This window comes from Asterias rubens, chromosome 3 (genome assembly GCF_902459465.1).
Source record: "Asterias rubens chromosome 3, eAstRub1.3, whole genome shotgun sequence".
Taxonomy (NCBI): Eukaryota; Metazoa; Echinodermata; class Asteroidea; order Forcipulatida; family Asteriidae; genus Asterias; species Asterias rubens.
This window is the reverse complement of record NC_047064.1, coordinates 9,803,737-9,829,410: the sequence shown is the minus strand read 5'-3', so window position 1 is coordinate 9,829,410 and position 25,674 is coordinate 9,803,737. Positions and strand designations below refer to the sequence as shown.

At 37.7% G+C, this 25,674-nt stretch overlaps 1 protein-coding gene and 1 long non-coding RNA gene across 2 annotated transcripts in view; one reads left to right on the top strand and one right to left on the bottom strand.

The window, feature by feature from the left end:
- Window positions 1-8,986, top strand: part of LOC117288339 (ATP-dependent RNA helicase DHX29-like) — a 40,251-nt gene extending 31,265 nt beyond the window's left edge. Inside the window, exons 27-31 of the mRNA XM_033769158.1 lie at window positions 1,685-1,775; window positions 4,526-4,888; window positions 5,377-5,508; window positions 7,013-7,109; window positions 8,370-8,986. Coding sequence (XP_033625049.1) covers window positions 1,685-1,775; window positions 4,526-4,888; window positions 5,377-5,508; window positions 7,013-7,109; window positions 8,370-8,419 — 733 coding nt within the window. The 3' untranslated portion in view covers window positions 8,420-8,986. The remainder of the gene's footprint in view (window positions 1-1,684; window positions 1,776-4,525; window positions 4,889-5,376; window positions 5,509-7,012; window positions 7,110-8,369) is intronic.
- Window positions 8,987-19,808: 10,822 nt separating this feature from the next.
- LOC117288431 lies at window positions 19,809-22,986 on the bottom strand. Its single transcript, XR_004518880.1, has 3 exons — window positions 21,908-22,986; window positions 21,121-21,201; window positions 19,809-19,938 (listed from the first exon to the last, which is right to left on the bottom strand). It is a non-coding gene; the product is annotated as an uncharacterized LOC117288431 (long non-coding RNA).
- Window positions 22,987-25,674: the final 2,688 nt, after the last annotated feature.

The window sequence follows — 25,674 nt, the reverse complement described above, 5'->3', positions numbered from 1 at the left end:
AACAGAAAAAAAAAATAAAAGTTCACAGATTTACAAATAACTTAAAGGGCTTACAGAAGGTAATGGTAAAAGACTTCTCTTGAAATATTATTCCATGAAATGCTTTACTTTTTGAAAAAACATTAAAACAATTATCAATTCTCGATAGCGAGAATTACGGATTTACTGTAAACACATGTCATGACACGGCGAAACGCGCGGATACAAGAGTGGGTTTCCCCGTTATTTTCTCCCGACTCCGATGACCAATTGAGCCTAAATCTTCACATGTTTGTTATTTTATATATAAGTTGTGATACACGAAGTGTGGGCCTTTGGAAAATACTGTTTACCGAAAGTGTCCAATGGCTTTAACAATAAAACTCTGCAAGGCAATTTATTTTTATTCTGTGGTACGGTAAATTTGTTGCCTGTCTATTTATATGTTTTTAATAACAACTATTTGATATTTCATTCTTTTTATGTAATATATTTAATATTTGTAATGACAGTTTTTGTAAACTGTACATTTCGGCTTTTAGCGGCTGTTTTGCAGTATGTTATTAAATAATGAGTAATAATAATAATAAAACTACACCACACTACAAAACAAGTACTTAATGTACCGGCCTGCAGGTTGCACTTTTCAGGGTTTCCTTATTAACAAAAAATTTAACTTGGTGTTGATCAGATTGGTTGTGTTTGAGATTCGTAACATGACTGCTTAAGCAGCACCAGACAGTAACGTTACTTGCCACCACTTCAGGACCATTGTGAGCTTTAATGGTTCTGTTAGGTTTCAAGCAAGTACACATAGGTCAGGTTTGGGGTCAGGTTCGGGTTCCAGGAATTTTACCAAGAAAAAACACACACTTAAAGGCAGTGGACACTATTGTAATTAATAATTATTAGCATAAAACCTTTCTTGGTAACGAGTAATGGGGAGAACTCGATAGTATAAAACATTGTGAGAAACAGCTCCCTCTGAAGTGCCATAGTTTTGGAGAAAGAAGTAATTTTCCACGAATTTGATTTTGAGACCTCAGATTTAGAACTTGAGGTTTCGAAATCAACCATCTAAACACACACAACTTTGTGTGACAAGAGTGTTTTTTTCTTTCATTATTATCTCGCAAGTTCCATGATTGATTGAGCTAAAATTTTCACAGGTTTGTTAACTTATGCATATGTTGAGATACACCAACTGTGAAGGCTAGTCTTTGACAATTACCAATAGTTCCCATTGCCCTTAAAATGCCCCCAAAAAATAACTGGAATGACTAAATGGTTTTGGGTTCAATGAAAGCAGAAAATGTGTGTTTTTGATCAGCAGAGTTTGGATTCTAAGCTTGCATTGAAGGACTTTCAAGAACTGATACAACTAGTAAAACAAAGATATAAACAAATGAAATGTCTTAGTAACAAAATGGATGTTCTTTAGGCCCAAGTTCGAGTTTTAGTGATAAAACAGTTATAAACTTTATATACCAGACGTTCCAAAGTTGTTATTTTCATGGTACAGATTCTGATGAAGGTTAATCTAGGTTCAAGTTCAATTCCAGTAAAGTTACAAGTTCATTCAATCTGAATGAAAAATTACCCAGAATATTTATCGTGCACTTTAGCTCTTTACCATTAAATTCGCAATTGGAATTGTTTGTAAGATTTGATGAGGATTTAACCTCAACTTGATTTTACTATGTAGTTGGGAAGAGGCTATTGCCAGGGGGAAGGTCTCGGAGATGTCCTACTGTCATCAGAATTTCTTGAGTAGAACTACACTTCTCTCAATCAAGGTAAGTTTTGATTCAGCCGCTGTAAGATTTGAGGTGTTGCGTGGTGTTGGATTGACATGGGTTACAAATTGTAATACACCATGCATGAATATAGTTTTTGAGGTATTGCATGGTGAGGTTTCAAAGTATATTCGGTTTGCGGTAACACTACGTGTATATCTACTATAGGTCTTGCCTTTTACCCTACTTCCTTATAAAATCTAGATAGATAGATAGATAAAAGGTTTATTGACAATTGCCATCACAGCATAAAAACTGAATTGCAACTATGATCCAATATTTTAAAAAGATTAAAAGGACATCATTAAGAGAACAACAAACAATATACAAAAAAAAATTATATAAAATACACAAGCAAAAAGGGGAATAAAATTAAACAGCAACCACACACCTTTGGCAAGACACACACCACACCAGCACACACAAAAAGGAACAAAAACGCATGTACACACTTGGACTAAACAAAAACATCATTTAACCAGAACTCTGCAACACAAACAAGACCAAAAGAGCTTTATAAAACGGAATGCAATAAAAAAAAATTAACATTGTACAAATCGAACCAGGTAACAAAATACAACAAGCCATGAGTCATAAGCACAGGCCGGAGAACACTGGGGTCCGGATGGAAAAAAAAAAAAAAAAAAAAACCTTTGAAAAATAAATCAAAGTCAAACAGAACTGTTGTTCCACATTAGCCATATAAACTGCACCAATAAAGTATCTAAACACTTACAAATGGTCAGATTTATCGGAACCTGAAATAGTATACAAAAATTTAATTGTTCGTTTCTATTCACCGATAATTTCTGCACCTTTTGACACATCTTGTGTTGCGCTACGATGTTGTTTGGTGGATTTATGGACACTTGAGTGGCTTAAGGTCGAATTTCAAAAGTTGCAAAAGCCCCTATTCACCCCAATTCCAAAAGGGAACTCACATAAGCATCACACTCAGACAAAATCAAGACAAAAGACACAAACTCGTTTCGTTTACATGACCATGAAATTAATTGCCGTATCTTTAACTCTAAAACTGCTGTTATCCTGTCCTCCATTCTTGGTGTGTCCTCCATCATTGTCCTGAACGGCAAGGAGTCGTCTTCTCATACTCTCAATGAGACATCTGATCTGTCCCTGGTCAATCCCCTGCCATTTCCTGATCAGGATGCGTCGCAAACCCCTCGAGAGTGGTGTCAGGCTTTATGGACTTGTTCACTTTCTTCTGCTGCAGAAGTCACCCTCGGACGGCCACTCCTTGGCAGGTCGTCCACATTTCCCTGAGCTTGGTAGCGATTCCACCATTTACTGACCGTCGCTGGTGACGTTTTTACCTCGCATCGACGTACCGGCTTCTATCAAACCAACGATCCGTCCTCTTTCCTGTTTGGTCGTTTGAGCCATCTTTCCTGTTATCTTGAAACACCTTTCCCTGTCTTACCATTGTTGTATGCCTCCCATCTTTGACCCCTTTGCTTGATACTGACAATTATTGGTGAGTATGTGTATCGCAACCGATTTATCCAAAACGCGACCAAAAAAACATCATTTATAAAAGGCGAGCAAAAGAAACGCCGATGTTACTCGCCACAATACAACGATTTAGCTTGAATAGGGGCTTTTGCAACTTTTGAAATTCGACCTTAAGCCACTCAAGTGCCCGTAAATCCACCAAACAACATCGTAGCGCAACACAAGATGTGTCAAAATGTGCAGAAATTAACGGTGACTCGAAATGAATAATTATTTTTTGGCATACTGTTTCAGGTTCCGATACATCTGACCATTTGTAAGTGTTTAGATACTTTATTGGCGCAGTTTATATGAGAGGGTTTTTCTGACAGCGAGTTGTTCTACATCTAGGAACGGACAGTTTGTTTGAGTTCCTTAGGTCTCTATTGTGGATGGTACTCTTCTTTGGAGGGACCCAACTATGGAAACGCTCTGATTTCATTAGTGATTTGAAGAAATTAAGGCAAAGCTGTTCTCACAATCTTTCTGTGTGATTTATCACATCCGTTCTTCACAGGAACTCTTATTGACTCTGGTTCTTTAGCTGGTTGTTAACGCTGAAAGACGCACAATGGAAGCCTGATGATTCCATTTGAAAGTTGTACCCTGGATCACATGAAGGCCACGGACTCTGTTGCCCCTGGTTTTTGTCTTGGTGCCCGTTCAAATCTTTCTCATTAACTTTTCAAGATTTTCTAACAGAAGTGCCCTTTGCAAAATGAAAATGGGCTTGCTCTTTAAAGGCAGTGAACACTATTGGTAGTTACTCAAAATAATTACCAGCATAAAACCTCAAATGGTAACGAGTAATGGGGAGAGGTTGATAGTATAAAACATTGTGAGAAACGGCTCCCTCTGAAGTGACGTAGTTTTCGAGAAAGAAGTGATTTTCAACGAATTTGATTTCAAGACCTCAAGTTTAGAATTTGAGGTCTCGAAATCAAGCATAGAAAAGCACACAACTTCGTGTGACAAGGGTGTTTTTTCGTTCATGGTTATCTCGCAACTCCGACGACCAATCGAGCTCAAATTTTCACAGGCTTGTTATTTTATGCATATGTTGGCATACACCAAGTGAGAAGACTGGTCTTTGACAATTACCAAGAGTGTCCACTGTCTTTAAAAAGATGAAATTCCAGGCCTTTGGTATACCACCATTAGATGTGCATACACACCAGGAATAGGTGAGATTTGTACCAAGTTTTCTGTCAAAATTGTTTATTTTTTTTTAATTCCAGGATGTGAAGAATGATCTGATCCGATTAATCCAATCCATAGGATTTGAAGACGGCTTAAGGCGTCCTGACGAAGCAGGGATCAAGTCCCCAGTCACCTCGGACGGCGTCCTAGAAATAAGTAAGGCTCGAGTCAAGGGACCCAAATTCCCTCTCACTCAGGGAAACCTTGCACTCCTCAAGGCTGTACTCACTGCTGGCCTGTACCCAAATGTTGCCAAGACGTCTTACGAAAAGCCGCTGGAGGGTGCACGGGAGACCAAGAAACTCTGCGTGGCTGAGACGACCAAGGGTCCGGTGGCTGTGCATCCAGCTTCTGTTAACAAAGGTCTACTCACTAATGGTTGGCTACTGTTCCTTGAGAAGGCAAGTGTTGGGCTTTCTTGTCCTTGTTTTAAAAGTGGAGACAAAAAGTTAAGAAGAAAAGAATTATTATTCTGGTTTATTCATATTAAAGCATGAGGTAGGCAGCCATAAAAGAGTAGCTAATCAATAAAAAACCAGGTGTAACATTTGCGCTAAATACTTGGGTTCTAATCATGTATTCAGAAAGGTCCAACTGACATGGTCTATGATTCATAATGGACTCAGAATCTTCTGTTTGAAAACACTCAGATTAAAATCACAGAGCAATGTTTTCAGGAGAGTGGCTTAAAACGTTGTACTTGCTGAAAATAATTTTCATGAAATTGTTTTCCTCGATTCTCAAAACAACAGCACCTTAGCAAGTAATATTTTCAGGGAAGATTTCCTACCATCATTTTCTTCAAGTTTAGTGTAAATCTGTGAACGTTTGTGTTTTGTGTCATACCTAAAGGACCAAAAGCCTTTAATCAAACTGTTTCTCCTTGCAGGTGAAGTTGTCTCGTGTATTCATACGAGATAGTTCTTTAGTCTCACCATATCCACTCTTGTTATTTGGTGGTGCTCTGGCTGTACAACACAGGGAGAAAGTCATCAGTGTAGATGACTGGATCAAATTTCAGGTATAATTTTTATGGGTAATAAAGCACAGGCATTTGATAATAATGGCAAGTTCTTGTAAAGCGCATTGTACGATAACTGTATCCATGCGCCTTACATCAGCACCCTGGTCATTGGGCCAATAACATTCCTTTAAACTTTGTCCGCTCCCTGTGGAGTATACATGTACAACCCTGATCTGCCAGGGTGCTCTAAAGGCTTTTTCAATTCCAAAATCAACTACTAGAGAGGAACTCTTTTGATCCTTTTCTTTGTATAAACTTCTTTGTTTCGGTTTCTTTTCCTCTCCAGCGCCTCGGATTAGTTTTCAAGATAGAGGGTGCTATATAAATGCTTATTATTATTATTATTATTATACTACCCATTAAGCCAACATTTTAAAGGCAGTGGACACTATTGGTAACTGTCAAAGACTAGCCTTCACAGATGGTGTATCTCAACATATGCATAAAATAACAAACCTGTGAAAATTTGAGCTCAATCGGTCCTCGAAGTTGCAAGATAATAATGAAAGAAAAATAACCCTTGTCACACGAAGTTGTGTGCGTTTAGACGGTTGATTTCGAGACCTCAAGTTCTAAAGCTGAGGTCTCGAAATCAAATTCGTGGAAAATTACTTCTTTCTTGAAAAATATGGCACTTCAAAGGGAGCCGTTTCTGACAACGTTTTATACCATCAACCTCTCCACATTACTCGTCGCCAAGAAAGGTTTTTTGACAATAATTTTTTTGAGTAATTACCGATAGTGTCCACTGCCTTTGAATTTGAACACTCAAAAGGCCTGCCGACCACTTGAAGGTGAGGGTTACAGCTCAACTGATTTGGGCTGTCCGTCCAAATCAACTGCCACCTGGTACACAATGCCACCTACTCCTGGGGCTGAAACAGGGTCACCCCCTTCACAGTCTACAAGGATGAAGACATGGGTGTCATCCACTAGGAGAAGAGTGGGTAAAGCAGAAGAGAACGCACTACATGTACCTTCCCAACTTTTACGCAGCAATTATGGTTAATAGACCGATCCAGTAGGCTCTGCCCACGACGCACGTGTGAGCAAGAACACGTGGGGCTCTCCAATGCCTTTCTGCACAACTCTGCCGTGCACCAAGATACGCTCACGCATGTCGGACCTTATTTGTCGGACCTTGTTTGTCGGACCTTCGTTGCGTTGTTATTGGTCAATACCCAATGGGGCGGAGCTGAATGGATCTGTCTATTACCTTGACCTAAGTGAGTTAGCGAGCTTCTTGCTTTGCTTATGATACGCAGTGGTTATGTGGTAGAAATTCTGCTTATGCTTGCTTAAAACATAATTACGGATTGTTCTTCCTTGGTGGACATAATAGCTCTGGGTTTTGGCAATATCTCAAAAACTTGACCAAATGATTAAAAAGTCCAAAGGTATTATTCCCCTTTAAAAAAAAAATTAGATTCATACTGATTACATTTATGTATTTTAAAAATTGATGACTAATATAACATTGCCCTTTCTTGCTTATTTACAGGCACCAGCCAAGACGGCTGTAATATTTAAAGAGCTACGCAATCTACTCAATTTGATGTTAATAAAGAAGCTGTCTCAACCTAGTTTACATATACAAGGTAAGAATTGATTAAGAGAACAATCAAAGTATTGTTTGGTTTTACACTAACACCAATGTGTGTACAGCATTTTATGTTCATTACTTACCCGGGTCCTGTGAAAAGAAAGTCCACACTCATATTACTTGAGTGTGATTTGAACCCAACAGTTTGCCATTCTAGAGTAGATGTCAAACCAATAGACCACCAAGGTTAACCAGTAGCTAGAGGCAGTTGAATCATATGTTAGAAGCAGGTACCACAACAATGTAATAACATGTTAAAGCCATTATACACTTTCGGTACAGAAAAAAAAAAAAAAGTTCACAGATTTACAGATATTTTACAGGGTTTACAGAAGGTAATGGTGAAAGACTTCTCTTGAAATATTGTTCCATGAAATGCTTTACTTTTTGAGAAAACATTAAAACAATATCAATTCTCGATAGCGAGAATTACAGATTTATTTTAAACACATGTCATGACATGGCGCAACGCGCGGAAACAAGAGTGGGTTTTCCCGTTATTTTTTCCCGACTCCGATGACCGATTGAGCTTAAATTTTCACAGGTTTGTTATTTTATATATAAGTTGTGATACACGAAGTGTGGGACTTGGACAATACTGTTTTACCGAAAGTGTATAAAGGCTTTAAAGGAACACGTTGCCTTGGATCAGAGGAGTTGGTCTATAGAAAGCGTTCTGTAACCATTTGTTATAAAATGCATATGATTGGAAAGATTTTTTAAAAGTAGAATAGAATGATCCACACAAATTTGCCTCGAAATTGGGAGGTTTTCTTTTTACTTTGGGAACAACACGGACAGCGATTTATTGGATTCATAAATGGCTGACCGTGTTAGTCGACGAAGTAAAAGGAAAACCGTGCAATTTCGAGGCATGTTTGTGTGAATTATTGTATTCTACTTTCACAACAACTGTCTACCCATATGATTTTTATAACAAACGGTTACAAACGCTTTTAAAAAGACCAACTTGACCGATCCAAGGCAACATTAACCTTTAAACTTGCAAATTTCTGTGGGGAGGGGGGTAAAGAGTATCACTTGGTGATGATGCCTGGCCAATATGAAGAGGTAAATTGTTCCACAATGTCTGTGCACTGACTGTGATTGCTCTTTGCCCGTACCTCGAGTACCTCAAGTAGGTGCAAAGTGCAGGGGACATGCACAGTCTTTCTTGGAGGCACGTATCTTCCATGTCAAAGTACCACAACGAAATGCAACCATGACATGTCCTTAATTTTGTCTTACCGTTTAGATGAAAAGATCATCCAGATTCTAATGGAGCTCATCCAATCAGAGAGGTGATTCAAGGAAATCGACGGACAATGGGTGATCAACAGTAAAAGCTTGGAGTATTCCAATCCATCATCTACTCTTCAAATGTTTGGCCAGAATTGGGTGCATCTCACAGCCTTCTCGTTTACTGCTATCAGGTCCTCAAGACAGCACTGCTCCTCAAGGGCTGGGCATTCAGAAGGTGTGGCATAGATTGGGGTGATATGCCACAATCGCAATTGTTGTCATCATCGTCGGTATATCCCCATTTCTTCATGTTTGTCTTGCATCGTGCAACCTCCTTACATTGTCTTTTGAGGGACTTCCATGTTCTCCAGTCCTTGGAGGAGCAGCTTCTCGTGACGGTTACCGGCAATGCACCTCTTCTTCCACTGTGAAAGTCTGGCCACCTTTGGAGGAACCTTCAATGAAATTGAGACTTGAGAAAACAGAAATTTATTTTTTCCGGAATCCACCAAGGGATGAAGTTTCTCTTGTAATAATCATTATGGCAAGTCGTCGCCGAGCACTGGACTTCAAGCTCTGGTATTTCTGATCAGAGTGGGTTAAAAGCACTGGACACCTTTGGTAACTACTCAAAATACTTGCTAGCATAACAACTTATTTGGTAATGATTAATGGGGAGCTGTTTGTAGTATATACATTGTGAGAAACGGCCTGCTCTGAAGCATCTGAAACCACACAACTTTGTGCAACAAGGGTGTTTTTTCTTCCTTTTTACTCTTGCAACTTCGACGACCAATTTAGCTCAAATTTTCACAGGTTTGTTATTTTATGCATACATATGTTGAGATTTACTAAGTGAGAATACTGGTCTTTGACAATTACCAAAGTTGTCCAGTGTCTTTAAAGTCCCAGTCATGACACTTGTGTCCTTAAGCAAGACACAGAACTGGGCCCAATTTCATAGAGCTGCTTAAGCACAAAATTTTGCTTAAGCAAAAAAATCCTTGCTTCGTAAAATCAGATTACTGGCCAAGACTCCACTCAATTGTTATGCTAAGTAAACAACAGCTAAATACCAGTCACAAGCAATGTATATGGCATGACATTCTGGCCAGTAACATGTGTAAAATAAGCGAGCTATTTTCGTGCTTAAGCAAATTTTTTGCTTAAGCAGCTCTATGAAATTGGCCCCTGGTCTTACTTTGTTCTTTCGGGCTTGGCATTAAAACTGGTCCTTCAATTTCCAAGTTACTCCCAAATAACAAAATGATTTTTTAATCATGTACTTTTGACAAATAGAAAAGCAACTAGTGTCCATTGATTGTGTGCAAATAACATAGACACTAAAACTAATTTAATCTACAATCTATTTTTGTTAAAGAAATTTCTTTTGTTTAAAAACCTAATTCAAACAGAAATCCAACTTGGTCAAGTCGAAAACACAGAATATGATAATGGTGAACGATGTTATTCTTAAATAGAACATTGGAAAAGGCAATTTTATTTCAAGAATTTTTTTTGTGTATTTAAAAATACACAAAAGTTATTTTTGCATTTTGCATCCATACTTTTACAACAAATCGTATAAAGAGTTATGTATGGACTTTGTATTTGTGTCATGAAAGTGGAGAAAAATCTTGTAAATTGTTTGTTTAGATTTATAACTTAAATCATTATTAAATACACTGGACACTATTTGTAGTTACTCAAAATACATATTAGCATAAATAATTACTTGATTACAAGCAATGGAGAGCTGTTGATAGTACAAAACATTTTGAGAAACGAGTCCCTCTGAAGTAACATACATGTAGATTTTGAGAAAGAGGTAATCTAAAAACACTTAGTTGAATCGAGAAAAACTTTGGGCCTGAAGATATTTGCAGGCATCTGAAAGCATACTTATTTGTTTAAAGGGTATATGTACTTTTTCCTAACAAAAAACACAATGTCCACAGATATACATTAAACTTACACAGTTTGAAGATTATGATAGTAGAAAGCTTCCCTTGAAATTTTACTTACTGAGGTACTGTAGTTTTTGAGAAATGAGTAAAAGTAATAATTTTCGTCTCAGTTATAGCATGTAAAAACGTATTAACCAGTTACGCTATGGTTTTGGTATAATATCATAACTGGTTAAGGGGATTTTACTTGCTAAAATAGTTTTGGTCTCATGAGACCAAAACTATTTTTTGACTTGTTTACTCATTTCTCAAAAACTACACAACCTTAGTTAGTAATATTTGAAGGGAAGCTTTCCACTATCATTATCTTCAAACCCTGTAAGTTTAATGTAAATCTGTGGACATTTTGAAAAAGTACCCAAATCCTTTAACAAGGGTTAACAAAAACATAAAAAGCTAAACATAGTTAAAATATTGACCTGTTATAGTGACTTGAATATATTTAATTAGCAAAACTTGAGACATTTACATCAACATCTATTCAATTACTTGTCAAAAAGCCTACCCAGCATCAGCCTTTTCAACAGCATATCTCAAAAGTATCTTGTCAAAGTTTGTCAATTATATACTTTAACATATAATATAGGATTTGAGGCATTGCATGGTGAGGTATCAATATATATTTGGTTTGCGGTAACACCATGTGTGTATCTACTTACCAGGTAGAGTTGGTTCTAAGAGGAGTGTCTTGCCTAATTCTACGACTGCGCAGTAGATTGTTCGGGTGTTGGGGAGACTTCTCAGTTCTGAAAAGAATTGTCCCACTTATTAACTATTACTTTAGCTTATAGGATCGTAATTAACTGTACTACCGCAGATTTGGTCTCATCGTTTCGGCTAGCTTGCTCTAGTCATCGTCAGGAGACACATGACATTACCGCAAACCAAATATGTAACTACATACTTATTGGTTATTTTAGATGTGTCTGTTGTGTTTAAAGGCACTGGACACTACTGGTAATTACTCAAAATAATTTTTAGCATAAACCTTACTTGGTGACTAGCATTGGAGACTTGTTGATAGTGTAAACATTGTGAGAAACCTCCCTCTGAAATAAAGCAGTTTTCGAGAAAGAGAATTTAGAAATTGAGGTCCTGAAAGCAAGCATCTATAAGCAAGTGTGACAAGGATGTTTTTTCTTTCATTGTTATCTTGCAATTTGGACGACCGATTGAGCTCAAATTTTCACAGGTTTGTTAGTTTATGTATAATATGTTGAGATACACCAAGTGAGAAGACTAGTCTTTGACAATTACCTATAGTGTCCAGTGTCTTTAAACATCAAAAGAGGTCAGCATTAACCATTTATTTCACGGAAACATACTTAAATATTCAATGAATGTTTTTTTTTTTTTTTCTTTTTTCTTTTTTTCTCGGGGGAGGATACAATAATATGCCTAGCTTTATATCAGCATGGGTTTGCTTTATTGGACTTGTCAATGATAAATAAAGTGCCCTCAAATGTCAGACGGGAACTCTGTCATGTTTGTCAGGCAAAATATTGCTAAAACAGGAGGCTTTAGCCTTGTACACCTTTTCAGGCAAAATCTGCTTAGCACATAAGGCTATGGCCTTTACACCTTTTCAGATAAAATCTGCTAAGCACACAAGGCGATAGCCTTGTACACTACTTCAGGCAAAATCTGCTAAGCACAAAAGGAATTGTTAACTTCTCAGGCAAAAGTTGCTAAGCCCACAAGGTTATAGCCTTGTGCACCTTTCAGGTAAAATCAGCTTAGCACATAAGGCCTTGTACATTTTTTGAGGTAAAATCAGCTAATCAGCTGTAGCCTTGTCACTTGTGCTTAGCCTTGTGCTTAGCACATAAGGCTGTAGCCTTGTACACTTTTTCAGGCAAATTTTGCTAAGAACACGAGGCTTTGCCTTGTACACCTTTTCAGGCAAAATCTGCTCAGCACATAAGGCTATGGCCTTTACACCTTTTAAGGTAAAATCTGCTAAGCCCACAAGGCTATAGCCTTGTACACCACTTCAGGAAAAATCTGCTAAGCACAAAAGGAATTGTTAACTTTTCAGGCAAAATCTTCTAAGCACACAAGGCTATATAGCCTTGTACACTCTTTCAGGTAAAATCTGCTTAGCACATTAGGCTGTAGCCTTGTACACCTTTTGAGGTAAAATCAGCTTAGCACAAAAATCATGTATTTTTTTCAGGCAAAATCTGCTAAGCACACAAGGCTATAGCCTTGTACACTTTGAGGCAAAATCTGCTGAGCACACAAGATTATATCCTTGTACACTTTTTGAGGTAAAATCAGCTAAGCACACAAGCCTAGGCCTTGTACACATTCCTCGCCAAATCTGCTTAGCACACAAGGCTATAGCCTTGTACACTACTTCAGGCAAAATCTGCCTAGGACACAAGGCTATAGTCTTGTACACTCTTTCAGTTTAAGTCTGCTAAGCACATGAGGCCTTGTACACTTTCCACGCCAAATCTGCTTAGCACACAAGTTGATCTGCTAAGCACACAAGGCTATAGAGTTGTGCACTTTTTCATGCAAAGCTGCTAAGCACAAGATGACTTGTACATTTATTATAACAATACTGCTAAGCACACAAGGCTAAAGCCTTGTACACATTTTCAGGCGAAATCTGCTTAGCACATAAGGCTATACAAAGGCCTTGTACAATTCTTCAGGCAAAATCAAAAAAGCACAAAAGGAATTGTTAACTTTTCAGACAAAATCTTCTAAGCACACAAGGTTATAGCCTTGTACACTTTTTCTAGGTAAAATCAGCTAAGCACAAAAGCCTTGTACTTTTTTCAGGCAAAATCTGCTAAGCACACAAGATTATATCCTTGTACACCTTTTGAGGTAAAATCAGCTAAGCACACAAGCCTAGGCCTCGTACACTTTCCTCGCCAAATCTGCTTAGCACAAAAGGCTATAGCCTTGTACACTACTTCAGGCAAAATCTGCTAAGCACACAAGGAGTTGTATATTTTTAAGGCAAATGTTGCTAAGCACACAAGACTATAGTCTTGTACACTATTTCAGTTTAAATCTGCTTAGCACATGGGGCCCTGTACACTTTCCACGCCAAATCTGCTTAGCACACAATTAGGTCTGCTTAGCACACAAGTCAGTAGAGTTGTACACTATTTCATGCAAAGCTGCTAAGCACAAGATGCCTTGAACACTTATTATAGCAAAAACTGCTAAGCCAGAAAGGTATAGCCTTGTACACCTTTTCAGGCGAAATCTGCTTAGCACATAAGGCTATAGCCTTGTACACTTTTGGAGGTAAAATCAGCTTAGCACATAAGGCCTTGTACACTTTTTGAGGTAAAATCAGCTAAGCACACAAGCCTTGTACCTTTTTTCAGGCAAAATCTGCTAAGCACACAAGGCTATAGCCTTGTACACTTTTCAGGCAAAATCTTTTAAGCACACAAGGCTATAGGCTTGTACACTCTTTCAGTTCAAATCTGATAAGCACACGAGGCCTTGTACACTTTACTCGCCAAATCTGCTTAGCACACAAGGCTATATAGCCTTGTACACTGCAAAATCTGCTAAGCACACAAGAAATTGTTAACTTTTCAGGCAAAAGTTGCTCAGCACACACGGTTATAGCCTTGTACAATTTTCAAGCAAAGATATAGTATGCACACAAGGCTGATAGCCTTGTACACTCTTTCAGTTTAAATCTGCTTAGCACACAATTTGATCTGCTAAGCACACAAGTCAATAGAGTTGTACACTTTTTCAGGCTAAATCTGCTTAGCACAAAAGGCTATAGCCATGTACACTTTTTCAGTTTTAAATCTGCTAAGCACACAAGGCTTTAGCCTTGTACACTTTTTCAGGCAAATCTGCTTAGCACACAATTTGATCTGCTAAGCACACAAGTTAATAGAGTTGTACACTTTTTCAGGCTAACTCTGCTTAGCACACAATGCTATAGCAATGTACACTTTTTCAGTTTTAAATCTGCTAAGCACACGAGGCTTATATTATAGCCTTGTACACGATCTTCTCGCACAATTAAATCTGCTATCACATGAGGCTTTAGCCTTAAACACTTTTTTGACAAAATCTGTTAAGCACACAAGGCTTACGACTTGTATATTTTTTCAGGCAAAATCTGCTCAGCAAAAACATCATAGGGGCAAGTCCAGCATTTTAATGAAATTTGGGTCTATGGAAAAAAAAACTACACCTGGTAAGTCCTGCATTTGCATTAAATTTTCATACCCCCCCCCCCAAAAAAAAAAAAAAAGACACGGGGTAAGTAGATGTTTTTTGTTTTTTATATTTAATCTGTAGTCGCAAATAAATACAAAAATAACAACTTCAAAGCTGCCCAAAGAATCCCTCCCCGCTCCACATGTGGAAGAAATAAGGAGAACCGCGGCCGGCAGAAGTATAAATAATTCACAAGAGGTAAATTAGGCTGTTTTAATTTTTGTTTTCTTTTTTTTATCAACCACCATTGCAAACCCGCTCTAGTGAATACAAAACACGTGCAATTACCTTAAAGGCTACTTTAATATGTTAAAATGAATTAAAATGAATTAAAATGAAGCAAATTTGTGCAGAAAGTTAGTCGGAGTGAAGACCAGGCTTTCAGGGGACTCAAAGTCTGGTCGAAACCAGCGTGGTGATCACCCATTAGAACCCTTCAGGGATGGCTAGTCCCGGCCCCTCCTTTACTTTCCCACCCGGAATAATCACCCTACCCTAATTTGGGGAGAGACATGACGGACCCCAATCATACTGGTGCTAGCAGTAAAAGTCATGTCCCTTTGGTACGGGGCGGGATTCGAACCGGGTGTACCAGCTCTGGAACGCACGCAATTGAACGATCCAGTGCACTGTGTCGCCACAGTGCCCGTTGGTGTTTGGAGGTGATTTTAAACACTACTTATATAATGTACTGCGATTAACGGCAACGACGTGAAAAAGAAAAACCAATTGGTAGCTGCTGGATTCGAACCCGGGTCAGTACCATTGAAGACCAACTCTAACCTCGCGGGCTACGGTTCCATTTACGATTTGTTGAGATGTAATGCAATCTGATGCATCGGATTGGCACTGTCTTTATCCGTAAGAAAAAAACGAACTTCAAAGGGAAGACGAACGAATGTTTTGTGTTCAGAAATCTTACTGTCATTTTATTTTCAATCTGTTCAATATTTCGGTTTAAAGGCGGGGTACCTGGTTTCGTTATAATTATAGACTTGTGTGCTAAGCAGATTTTGTCCAAAAAGGTGCACATGGCTATAGCCTCGTGTGCTAAGCAAAATTTGCCTCAAAAAGCTTTGACTGAAAAAGTGTACAAGGCTATCGCCTTGTGTGCTTAGCAGATTTTGTATAAAACAGTGTACACTCACGTGCTAAGCAGATTTTGTCTGAAAAGTGTACAGAGCTATAGCCTTGTGTGCTAAGCCGACTTTGCTTGAAAAAGTGTCCTATTGTGCGTAGCAGATTTTTGCGGGGGAAAAAAGAACAAGCTAAGCAATAGCAAGGCTTGTGTGTTTGGGCAGATTTGTAAAATAATGTGTACAAGGCTAGGTTCTATAGCCTTGTGTGCTTAGCAGATTGTGCGTGAAAATGTGTACAAAGCTATAGCCTCATGTGCATAGCCGATTTTGACTGAAAAAGTGTACAAGGTTATACTTGTGTGTTGTAGAAGATTTTGCCTGAAAGGTGTAACACCTTTCTCCATTCAGGGGCAGGACGTAGAAAACTACGGCGAAAATTTGTGCCAAATTAAGGGAAACAATATCACACAAAACTTTCTCCACTTGAATCCTTGATTGGGTCAAGTCTTCAAGCCCGAAGAGATGGTGATTCTGTTTCTGTTTAGATGGATGTATAGTTTATTATACCTTCTCAGTTGCGTCGAAATAGAGTGCGGTGCCCGTTGTTGTTCTTCTTCTTTTAGGGCGTCAGCCGTCCCGTGGTGATGCGAGAAGTGAACTCCTTCCACGCGTCCCTGTCCAGTGCGGTCTTCCTCATCAGGCCATACAGACTCCCCCAATAAAGACAGTGGACACTATTGGTAATTGTCAAAGATTAGTCTTTGCAGTTGGTGTATCTCAACATATGCATAAAATAACAAACCTGTGAAAATTTGAGCTCAATCGGTCGTCGAAGTTGCGAGATAATAATGAAAGAAAAACACCATTGTCACACGAAGTTGTGTGCTTTCAGATGCTTGATTTCGAGACCTCAAATTCTAAACTTGAGGTCTCGAAATCAAATTCGTGGAAAATTACTTCTTTCTCGAAAACTACGTCACTTCAGAGGGAGCTGCTTCTCACAAAGTGTTATACTATCAACCTCTCCCCATTACTCGTAATCAAGAAAGGTTTTATTATAATAACTATTTTGAATAATTACCAATAGTGTCCACTGCCTTTAAGAGCACGTTGCAACCGTTATCATAACACACAGGCACATGGACAAATGCGCATGCTATGGAATTAGCCATATTCTTTAAGACCTTTCTTTTGTTGATAAACAAACCGCCTTTGTCGGCATGGTCGACCAAATGTTAGTAAAAGACTCATTCGTAAAAACAAATGTTTTAACCAAAGTCAACATTTTCTTCAAGCTTTCAAATAAATTAAACACCTCTCGTATAGTTGCTTTGTTTTTATCAAATCAACACATTTTTGAAGAAAAAAAAGACTGTGAAACAGATAAGCCATCTTTTTTTTATTTAAGCATTGATGGCTTTCATAGTTTTCCAACCTTGGCTGTGACGTTGCAAAAGAAAGGTCTAGAACAGTTTGAAAATGGCAGCAATGTGTAGGGCCTACAGCAGGAACGACAAGTTTCGAATTGGAAATATTACTTTTACTAAATTTTTTATTATCATTCGGCCAAGATTTTAACAAATAGTATAAAGATAAAATATTCCTGTACAAAGAAACAAAGGATGTACTCTTTAATAGTGTAAAAGAGTGAATCTTTGAAGAGCCATATGGAAGACAACTCTTTTTCGAGTGGTCTTCCACTCTTAGATTGAAGTTTGCATCCTGTCGAGTGATTGACATCCTGTTGACTCGGTCCTGGAATGAAACCCCTCTAAAAGAGTGAAATAACCACCATTCTTTTTGAAGAGCCATATAATTATAGGACAGCTCGAAAAGTTAAGAGTGGTGTTTTTCATTTAGAGAGTATGTGTCATTCTATAAATAAGGGGGGTCAATGCCAAGTTAAGGGAGTATCTTAAAGTTTAATTCGTTTGGGTGGCTCTTTTTATGAATGATGGGGGTATACGTGGTGATTTGTATTTCATACACAATTTAAAACAGTCATATCCAACTTTTTACAAACGGTTGATTTGAACCATTAATTTATTTCTGTCATAGATATGCATTTTTACAAATCAAATGTTTTCAAAAAATATTAATTGGTTATGACATATTTTATTGGAATTAAACGTACTGGGTGAAGAGAAGGAAAGTTTCATGGCATAAAGGAGTAATTGTGCGTGTACCAAGTGTTATTTTATGGCATAACCTTAAGAGTGTCCATGATGATGACTGGATTTTACAGAAAAATATATGCCGTAAACTATTACTTCGAAGGTACTGTACACGTTTGGTAATTACTCAAAATATATGTTAGCATACAATCTAACTTGGTAAGAAGCAAGTGTTGTTTATTTGTGACCAAAAGCCTTATACCTATAAGGGTGTTTTTTCTTTCATCATTTTCTTGCAACTTCAATGACAAATCGAGTCCAAATTTTCACAGGTTTGTTATTGTATGCATACACCAAGTAATAATACTGCTCGTCGACAATTACCAAACGTGTACAGTGCCTTCAAACAATGAAGGTATGTTTGATGGAAGTAAAGAAAGGGTAAAGAAGGGGAAAGGCTATTTGAGTTACAGTGTAATTGTATATTTGGGGGCAGATGTGTCTTGTTTTTCACGCGGAACTTCTAGCTTTTACTTTCTGTCCTAAGTCAGAAATTTTTCTTTGAAAATGGCTGAATTACAAGACACCCATTGTTTGAACTTATGTTTCATTCCGATATAAGTTTGGTACATTTTCATAAAAACTTGTTTGATGGCAGAAGTAAGTTAGAAGTTCCGCGTGTAACAGGTCCATGGTCAACTGTGTCCCCGTTAAACTGTGATATCAATAATGTTGACATTATATGAGAAGTACAAATCTAATTTACAAAAATCAAGTTTTACATTAATTAACAAAAAAGCTATTCTACATTATTTTAAAGTGGTATAGAAAATGGTGTTGGATTCTGGCGGGTTCAAGAACAGCCTATTTTGAGAAAATCATTAAAGGGAACGTTGCCTTGGATCGGGCGAGTTGGTCTATAAAAAGTGTTTGAAACTGTTTGTTATAAAATGCATAATGGTTTGGAAAGATAATTTAAAAGTAGAATATATTGACCCACACAGACATGCCTCAGCACGCCATTTTATGGAGTCAATTACTCCACAAAAATTAATGGCCGACCGTGTATGTTTGCGACGTAAAGGGAAAACCGGTGCAATTTGAGCCATGTTTGTGAGGACCATTTTTTTCTACTTTTAAATTGTTCTCGACCGATCCCAGGCAACGTATTCCTTTAGGGTTGTTCTGAATGAGTCACTGTGAATACCGCTTGATTGTCATGTGAACAGGGGTGGATTTCACAAAGGTAGTCCTAACTTAGGACTAGTCCTAGGCAATGCTAAAAGATAGGACTGGTCCTAAGTTAGGACCAGTAACTCATCCTAACTTAGGACTGGTCCTATCTCTTAGCATTGCCTAGGACTAGTCCTAAGTTAAGACTACCTTTGTGAAATCCACCCCAGGGCCTGATTTCAAAGAGCTGTGAATATTGCACAATAATCGTCTGCTATAAGCACAAATGAGCATGCAGGATCCCAGCCACAAACTGCATATGAAACATGGCAGTTTGGTTGGTAACCATATTCAAGCACTTGCTACTTTGTATGCTACTTTTTAAAGACACTGGGCACTATTGGTAACTGTCAAAGACCAGTCTTCTCACAATACTGTCAACAGCTCTCCATTACTCGTTATCCAAGTAAGCTTTTATGCTAATAATTATTGTGTGTAATTACCAATAGTGTCCAGTGCCTTTACTTCAGCTCTATGAAATTGGGTCAAGGCATTATAAAGTAAGGCCCATAGCAACATCCGCAGACATAGACACAACCCACTCATACAACTAATGGCCAAAGATGATCCTCTTCTTTAGTATCTTCAAACAGTGAGGCGCCATTATGGTCCATGGTGATTGGCTTCAAAACATCCCTCTGTCACTTGAAGAAGAGAGTCAGGTGTTCTTCGGCAGGGCCCAATTTCATAGCGCTGCTAAGCACACAAATTATTTGCCGAGCATGAAATTTCTTTCTTGACTTAAACAGGATTACCAACCAAAATTTCCATGTGTTGCATACTGCTTGATGCAGGTGTTCAGCTGTTGTTTGCTTATTTTGAAAATCACGTAGAAATTTGGTTGTTTATCCTGTTTTTATCAAGGCAAAAATTGCATGCTAAGCAAATGTTTGTGCTTAGCAGCTCTATGAAGTTGGCCCCTGGTGGCACACAGTCCAAGAAGCGTTGATTTACTCCATGGCTATCGGCTCAATCTGCAGTAGGAAATAATCACAAAGAGATCGATTTTAATTAACTCGAAACAAGTACCATTGTTCTGAGGAATAATAGTTCAGTCTATGCTTGAATGTGCACGAAAATTCTCCTCCAGCTCCAATCATTGCTTAGGATTCGTGTACCTTTTCAAAATGTCCACACATTTACATTAAACTTACAGGGTTTAGAAAGCTTCCCTTCAAATATTACTTACTGATGTGCTGTAGTTTTTTAGAAATGAGCAAATCAAGTCACACAATAATGTTTGTCTCAGTGAGACGAAAAGTATGTTAGCATTTAAAAACTAATTAACCAGTTATGGTGTTATACCATAACAAACCCATTACAGGTTAATACGTTTTTACATGCTAAAACTGAAAACAGAAATATTTTCGTGGCATTCTTTTTTCTCATAAAAAAAGGAGCATTTCAAGGGGAGATATCTACTATCATCATCCTCAAACTGTGTAAGTTTAATGTAAATCTGTGGATATTGTGTTTTGTCTTAGACAAAAATACATAGACCCAACGAAAAAGGATAATACAATTCAGTTTAAAATTCTCAGTGTGTGTTTTTTTTTTTTTTTTAACTCATACTTGGATTAAGTTTTCATCAGTCGGTTTTTGTGTGTTTATTACACACTTAATAATGGGATTAAATGATTTTTTTCAAATCTTTTTTTTTTAAACCTTCAAAGACGCTTATTATGAAAGAAATTGTAACACTGATCCTTTGCAAATATTGTTGAGTGAACTTTCTCACTTCATAGAAATGTTTTTAAAGTACTTTCTAAATATATATTTGGTTTACGATAACACCCTATTGTGTGTGTCTACTTGCTGGGTAGGTTTTGTTCTTTAGGGAACTGTCTTGCTATACATTCTACTCTACCACGGCGTAGATTATCAGGAGACTTCTCAGGTCTGAAAAAGCAGGACAGTTCTTTGTAGAACACATGGTGTTACCGCGTCTAAAGAAAACTTTACCTTTTAAATTGCTACCGAATACAAAAATATATGATTCTTGGGGGTGAGTTGAAATGTATGGATAGCTTATGGACTCAAATTTCATATGACCAAAAAAAGTCCGACAATAAATCCACAATTGAGTGAGCACAGTCATATTAAAAGTGTATATATATATTTTTTTTTTGACACACGGTATACGTATTATAACTTACTTAGTTATTGACTCCTTGCACGTGAATCCTTCAACATTGCCACTGCAAACAGGTCCGGTTGTAGTCACAACTTCACAAAACCTTGAAAAATAATGGTTAGTACAACAAACAAATGCATCTTGATTTATTTATCTTTATTTTAAAATTGCAAGATGAGCCGACTTCTATCATTTCAGAAAGATTTCAAATTTTGGATTTACTGTACTGCAAAGACACAAAAAAGTGAAGTGGGTCTGTAGTTGTTTAGGTCGGTTTTTAGCTGGTCGTTCATGTTGCTGTTGTAGCATCTCAAATGATATCGGTATTTGGACTGCTGTCAATACAACTAATGAATTCAAAGTCTGATGTGGTTATGTTTTGTTTTGTTTATCAATTTACTAAACTAGATTCGATTGTGGTCCTTTCTAACTTCTCGAATGAGATCTCGGTCAAATGAGAAGGTTATATCTTCACCAGTAACTCGTCACTTTATATTCCGATATTACCAAGTTTGTACCACCTACTTCGTTATCCTCAAGGTAAAAACATGGTCTGCTTTTTGGGAAAATGTTATCTAGAAGGTTTTAGCATTTGGGAGGTCCACATCAATGGGAGACTTTTGGGACGCTTGGTGGCAGCAGACTTACCAGGTAAAATCCATTGTTCTCGGTCATGTGCGCACGCTCAGAACTACGTAAACAATGGAAATTTACCTGGTAAGTCTGCTGCCACCTAGCATCCCAAAGTCCCCTATTAGCCACTGCCTTGTGTACCATATGCAATACGTTAGATAATTCCAATACTTTACCAAACCAATGTCATCTACGGTGTCCCTGAGCTGCCATCTGCCGCTTGCCACAATACACACTTCAGCGATACCAGGTTTCCCAACTGTGAAAAACAAAAACAATTGAGTAGATTAATGAGGGAAAAGAAATGTTTTTTTGTATCTCTCTTAATTTTTTTAGACTGAAACTCGCTCTCATCGATTGAAACTAGAAAAACTCATCTTCGATTGTCACAATCGATTTAAGGGAGGATTTCAAACTAAGACTTCAAGAGAGGCACCATTTTGAACGCTATCTTATACTTCACCAGATACTTAACCTTTGCTGGCAGCACCTGACCCCAGGTCAACCTCTGACCCCAGGTCACTAATTACCACATTCACAGGGAAGAACACGTTACAATCTGTTGAAAACAAACACAATGTAAAAACACCGTTAAAAGCTGTCAGGAAACGGTTTACTTAATTTTCTGTCTTACCACCCAGGTATTTTACATGTTAGCTGTTGAGGAAATTTGGTTAAAAGCTGTTGAGGAAATTTGGTTAAAAGCTGTGAGAAAAAGGTATTGATATGTTTGTCCTGAAATTGTTAACCGATACTACACCTGTTATACTTAACCTCTTTGCGAGCACCTGACCTCACTTCCCTCCAGTCACTCTTCAGAGACATCAAATGGAGAGTCTACTAAAGTTCGGCATTTACTGACGACTGGGTAGCTGTTAGTTTTGCTTCAAGATCGAATATCTTGAACCAAGACTAAGAACTACACCAGTCATCTTATACTTTACCCATTGCCATGCAGTACACCTGCTGGAAAAATGGTGAGTTAGTCTTATCTCTAGGCCAATACTTTAAATACTCTAGGCCTTCGCTGGCTTACCATCATACAAACCTCGAGTCAGCACCCCCATGGGTGATCTGCTCTGTCTTACTCCTTCATTTTTTTGCACCCTCTTCGGTCTTTTTCCCCGTCCATTCTTTTGTCCTTTTCGTGTTTGTTTTTGTTGTTGCTCGCAGCGCTTGAAAAACAAATGGTTTAGGAAAGTTATTATAACAGATTTGCATTTTGAGACAACAGCTTTAAAAGAGGTTTGATGCTGTCAGGTGAACGCCCCCCCCCCCGCCAACCCCTCCCCCATTTGTTCTTTTATTTGAACTTTGATCTAAATGAGCAAGAGATGAGACCTACAGTTATTTTTATTGTTATGTATGTATGTATTTATATTCGAAATTTTAAAAGTCGTACCTAGTTACAAAGTTCTCCATTCAGAATTGATGTAATGCTGATATCAGGAGTATGTAAATATTAATTTAGCTTGTCTAAATTATCTATTTATAATACTCCTAAATCAAGCATTATTTATCAAATGAATGAATGATAATTAATTTGACTGATACATTTAACTGCATGGTAACTTTTTTAAATTTAAAAGTAGACTTTATTACTATTAGTTGAAAAGTTCTCTATTCTGAATTTGATATAATGCTGAAATTAGGAGTATGTAAATGTTTATTTAGCTAATGTATAAATTATTTGTTTAATACTCCCAAATCAAACATTATTCATCAAATGAATAGTAATTTGACTTACATAATTTGACTGCATGGTTTTAAAATTAGACTTTGTTAGTTGAAAAGTTCTTCATTCAGATTGATGTAATGCTGGTATTAGGAGTATGTAAATATTAATTTAGCTTGTCTAAATTATCTATTTATGATACTCTTAAATCAAGCATTATTTATCAAATGAATGAATGAATGAATGATAATTAATTTGACTGATATATTTAACTGCGTGATTACTTTTACTTTTTGTGGTGGTTTTGCAGACGAGAACGTGCCTAATAGTTGCTTTTGATTTAAATAAAATTTGTCTGCAATGCTTTGGCAAAAACAAAAAACAAAATCATGGGTTTATCAGAACTATTGAAAATTATTATTTATGAAGTTTTAGCTGCATTTTGTATTCATCCTAAGTTGGTATAGCTAACATTATGTATTTTAAATCATGTCAATTATAAATAAACATGACAACTGATGACTTGAAATATCAACCCAACGTAAATGTCCAGTGAGACTTGTCTCCTAATTAAAAAGCATCATTGGCTTCGACCAATATGCAAATCAAGAACTACCAAGAAACTCTGAAGTCACCTTGAAAAATTGACAACTAAGGACAACATCAACAAGATCGCAGAACATATCATGAAGGGGAAGGGGTGGTACGAGGGGTGGGACTCTGCAAGAGAACGGGTTAGATCTCTTCTTACTCTTTGCAGTCTTCATCTTGTCTTGATCTTGATATTGAGGGTCAACTTGCGTTATCCAACCTCCACTATTGTGCTTTATCAATAATCTGACTTTTTTAAGCGCTAGTTTTTTTGTTCAGAAACATCACAACTCATTAAAGAAAGTTGTGTGCACATTCAATCCAATTCAATTCATGTTTCGTGTGGGGAAGATTTGTTTGTTTGGTTGTTTTTGGGTTTTTTCGCTTTATCAATTATATGACTTTTTTTAAGCCCTAGTTCTTTTGTTTCAAAACATCACAACTCATAAAAGTGCACATTTAATCCAATTCAATTCATGTATCATGCAGGTGAAATGCTTTTTTTTTTAAGTGTAAACCAGCGGCTTTGAAAGTGGAGGTCAGATATACGGCAAAGCTGTTTTTACCTTGGTCCTTTGGTGACCTCCAGTGTACGTCCACAAACCACATATCCATAGATCTTCAACAGCCATCTGGTCAGTCTCTAAAACAAATCAAATAAAAAAAATGAAATTTTTTTTAAAAGGGTATAAAGTCCGTCATTAATGAAAGAGATATTTGGGGTTGAACAAGGACAAATTTACAACGACCTTCAGATGCAATACAACTTGTAACTGCCGGTTGAGGTTCAACCCCCCCCCCCCGCCCACTCCGACCCCCTTTTTAGTGTTCCCAAGCCTACCTCAACAAGATGTCTTTGGTCAACGAGTCCAGGTGGGGGTGTGATTTTCACACTGCAGTCTACGGCAATTCAGCAGAGCTCCCCAGCCACTCACAAACACCGAAGTTAACATTCTGCTTTCAAAGTCTGTAGTCGGAACTTAGGAAGTTTGAGGAACTCTCGAATGTACTAAAAGGCTCAACTGTGAATATTGTGTTGAAGGCTTCAGTTTTTATTAAAACCTGTTTGGTCATGCAGTGATGCACAATTTTCATACTTGGTGTCTTGTAGGCCTACTTCAAGTCTCGGCCAAACTGATACCACACGTGCAACAGTTATTGTAGAAATTTGTCTTAATGCACATAGCTGGCAAGGGTAAGAATATCGACTCATTTTACGAGTAAAGTTCATCAGAAAACGCGACGTCCAAGAGCCGAGTGGTACGGCCTGCTGCTCCAGTGCCCGACACGGTGAGAAATGTCATGCGGTCAATGGCTGCAATGGTGTCTCAAAAAAAAAAAGCGCAAAACTCCTTACAACGAGTATAACAATGGTGGAGATCTTCAATGGGGTGACATTCCACAATGACCCCGTCCAATGAAAGCACAGAATTGGCACGTTGTCTATAAGTCGCAATCTTGAACGGCTGAATTAACTTATTCAATGGTCGTGAACAAAAGGCAGTGATGCAGCAGGGTCTATTGTGACGAACTTTGTTGACTCAAAAGAACTAAGTAATTGGGAATGGAATGCCTTTTCTCTGGGCAGGGGTTGGTATAGTTACTCCTGTTGTATTCCCTTATTCTCGTTTAAATGATATTTGTACCATCCCATTTTTATTTTTTATTTTTGTTTAT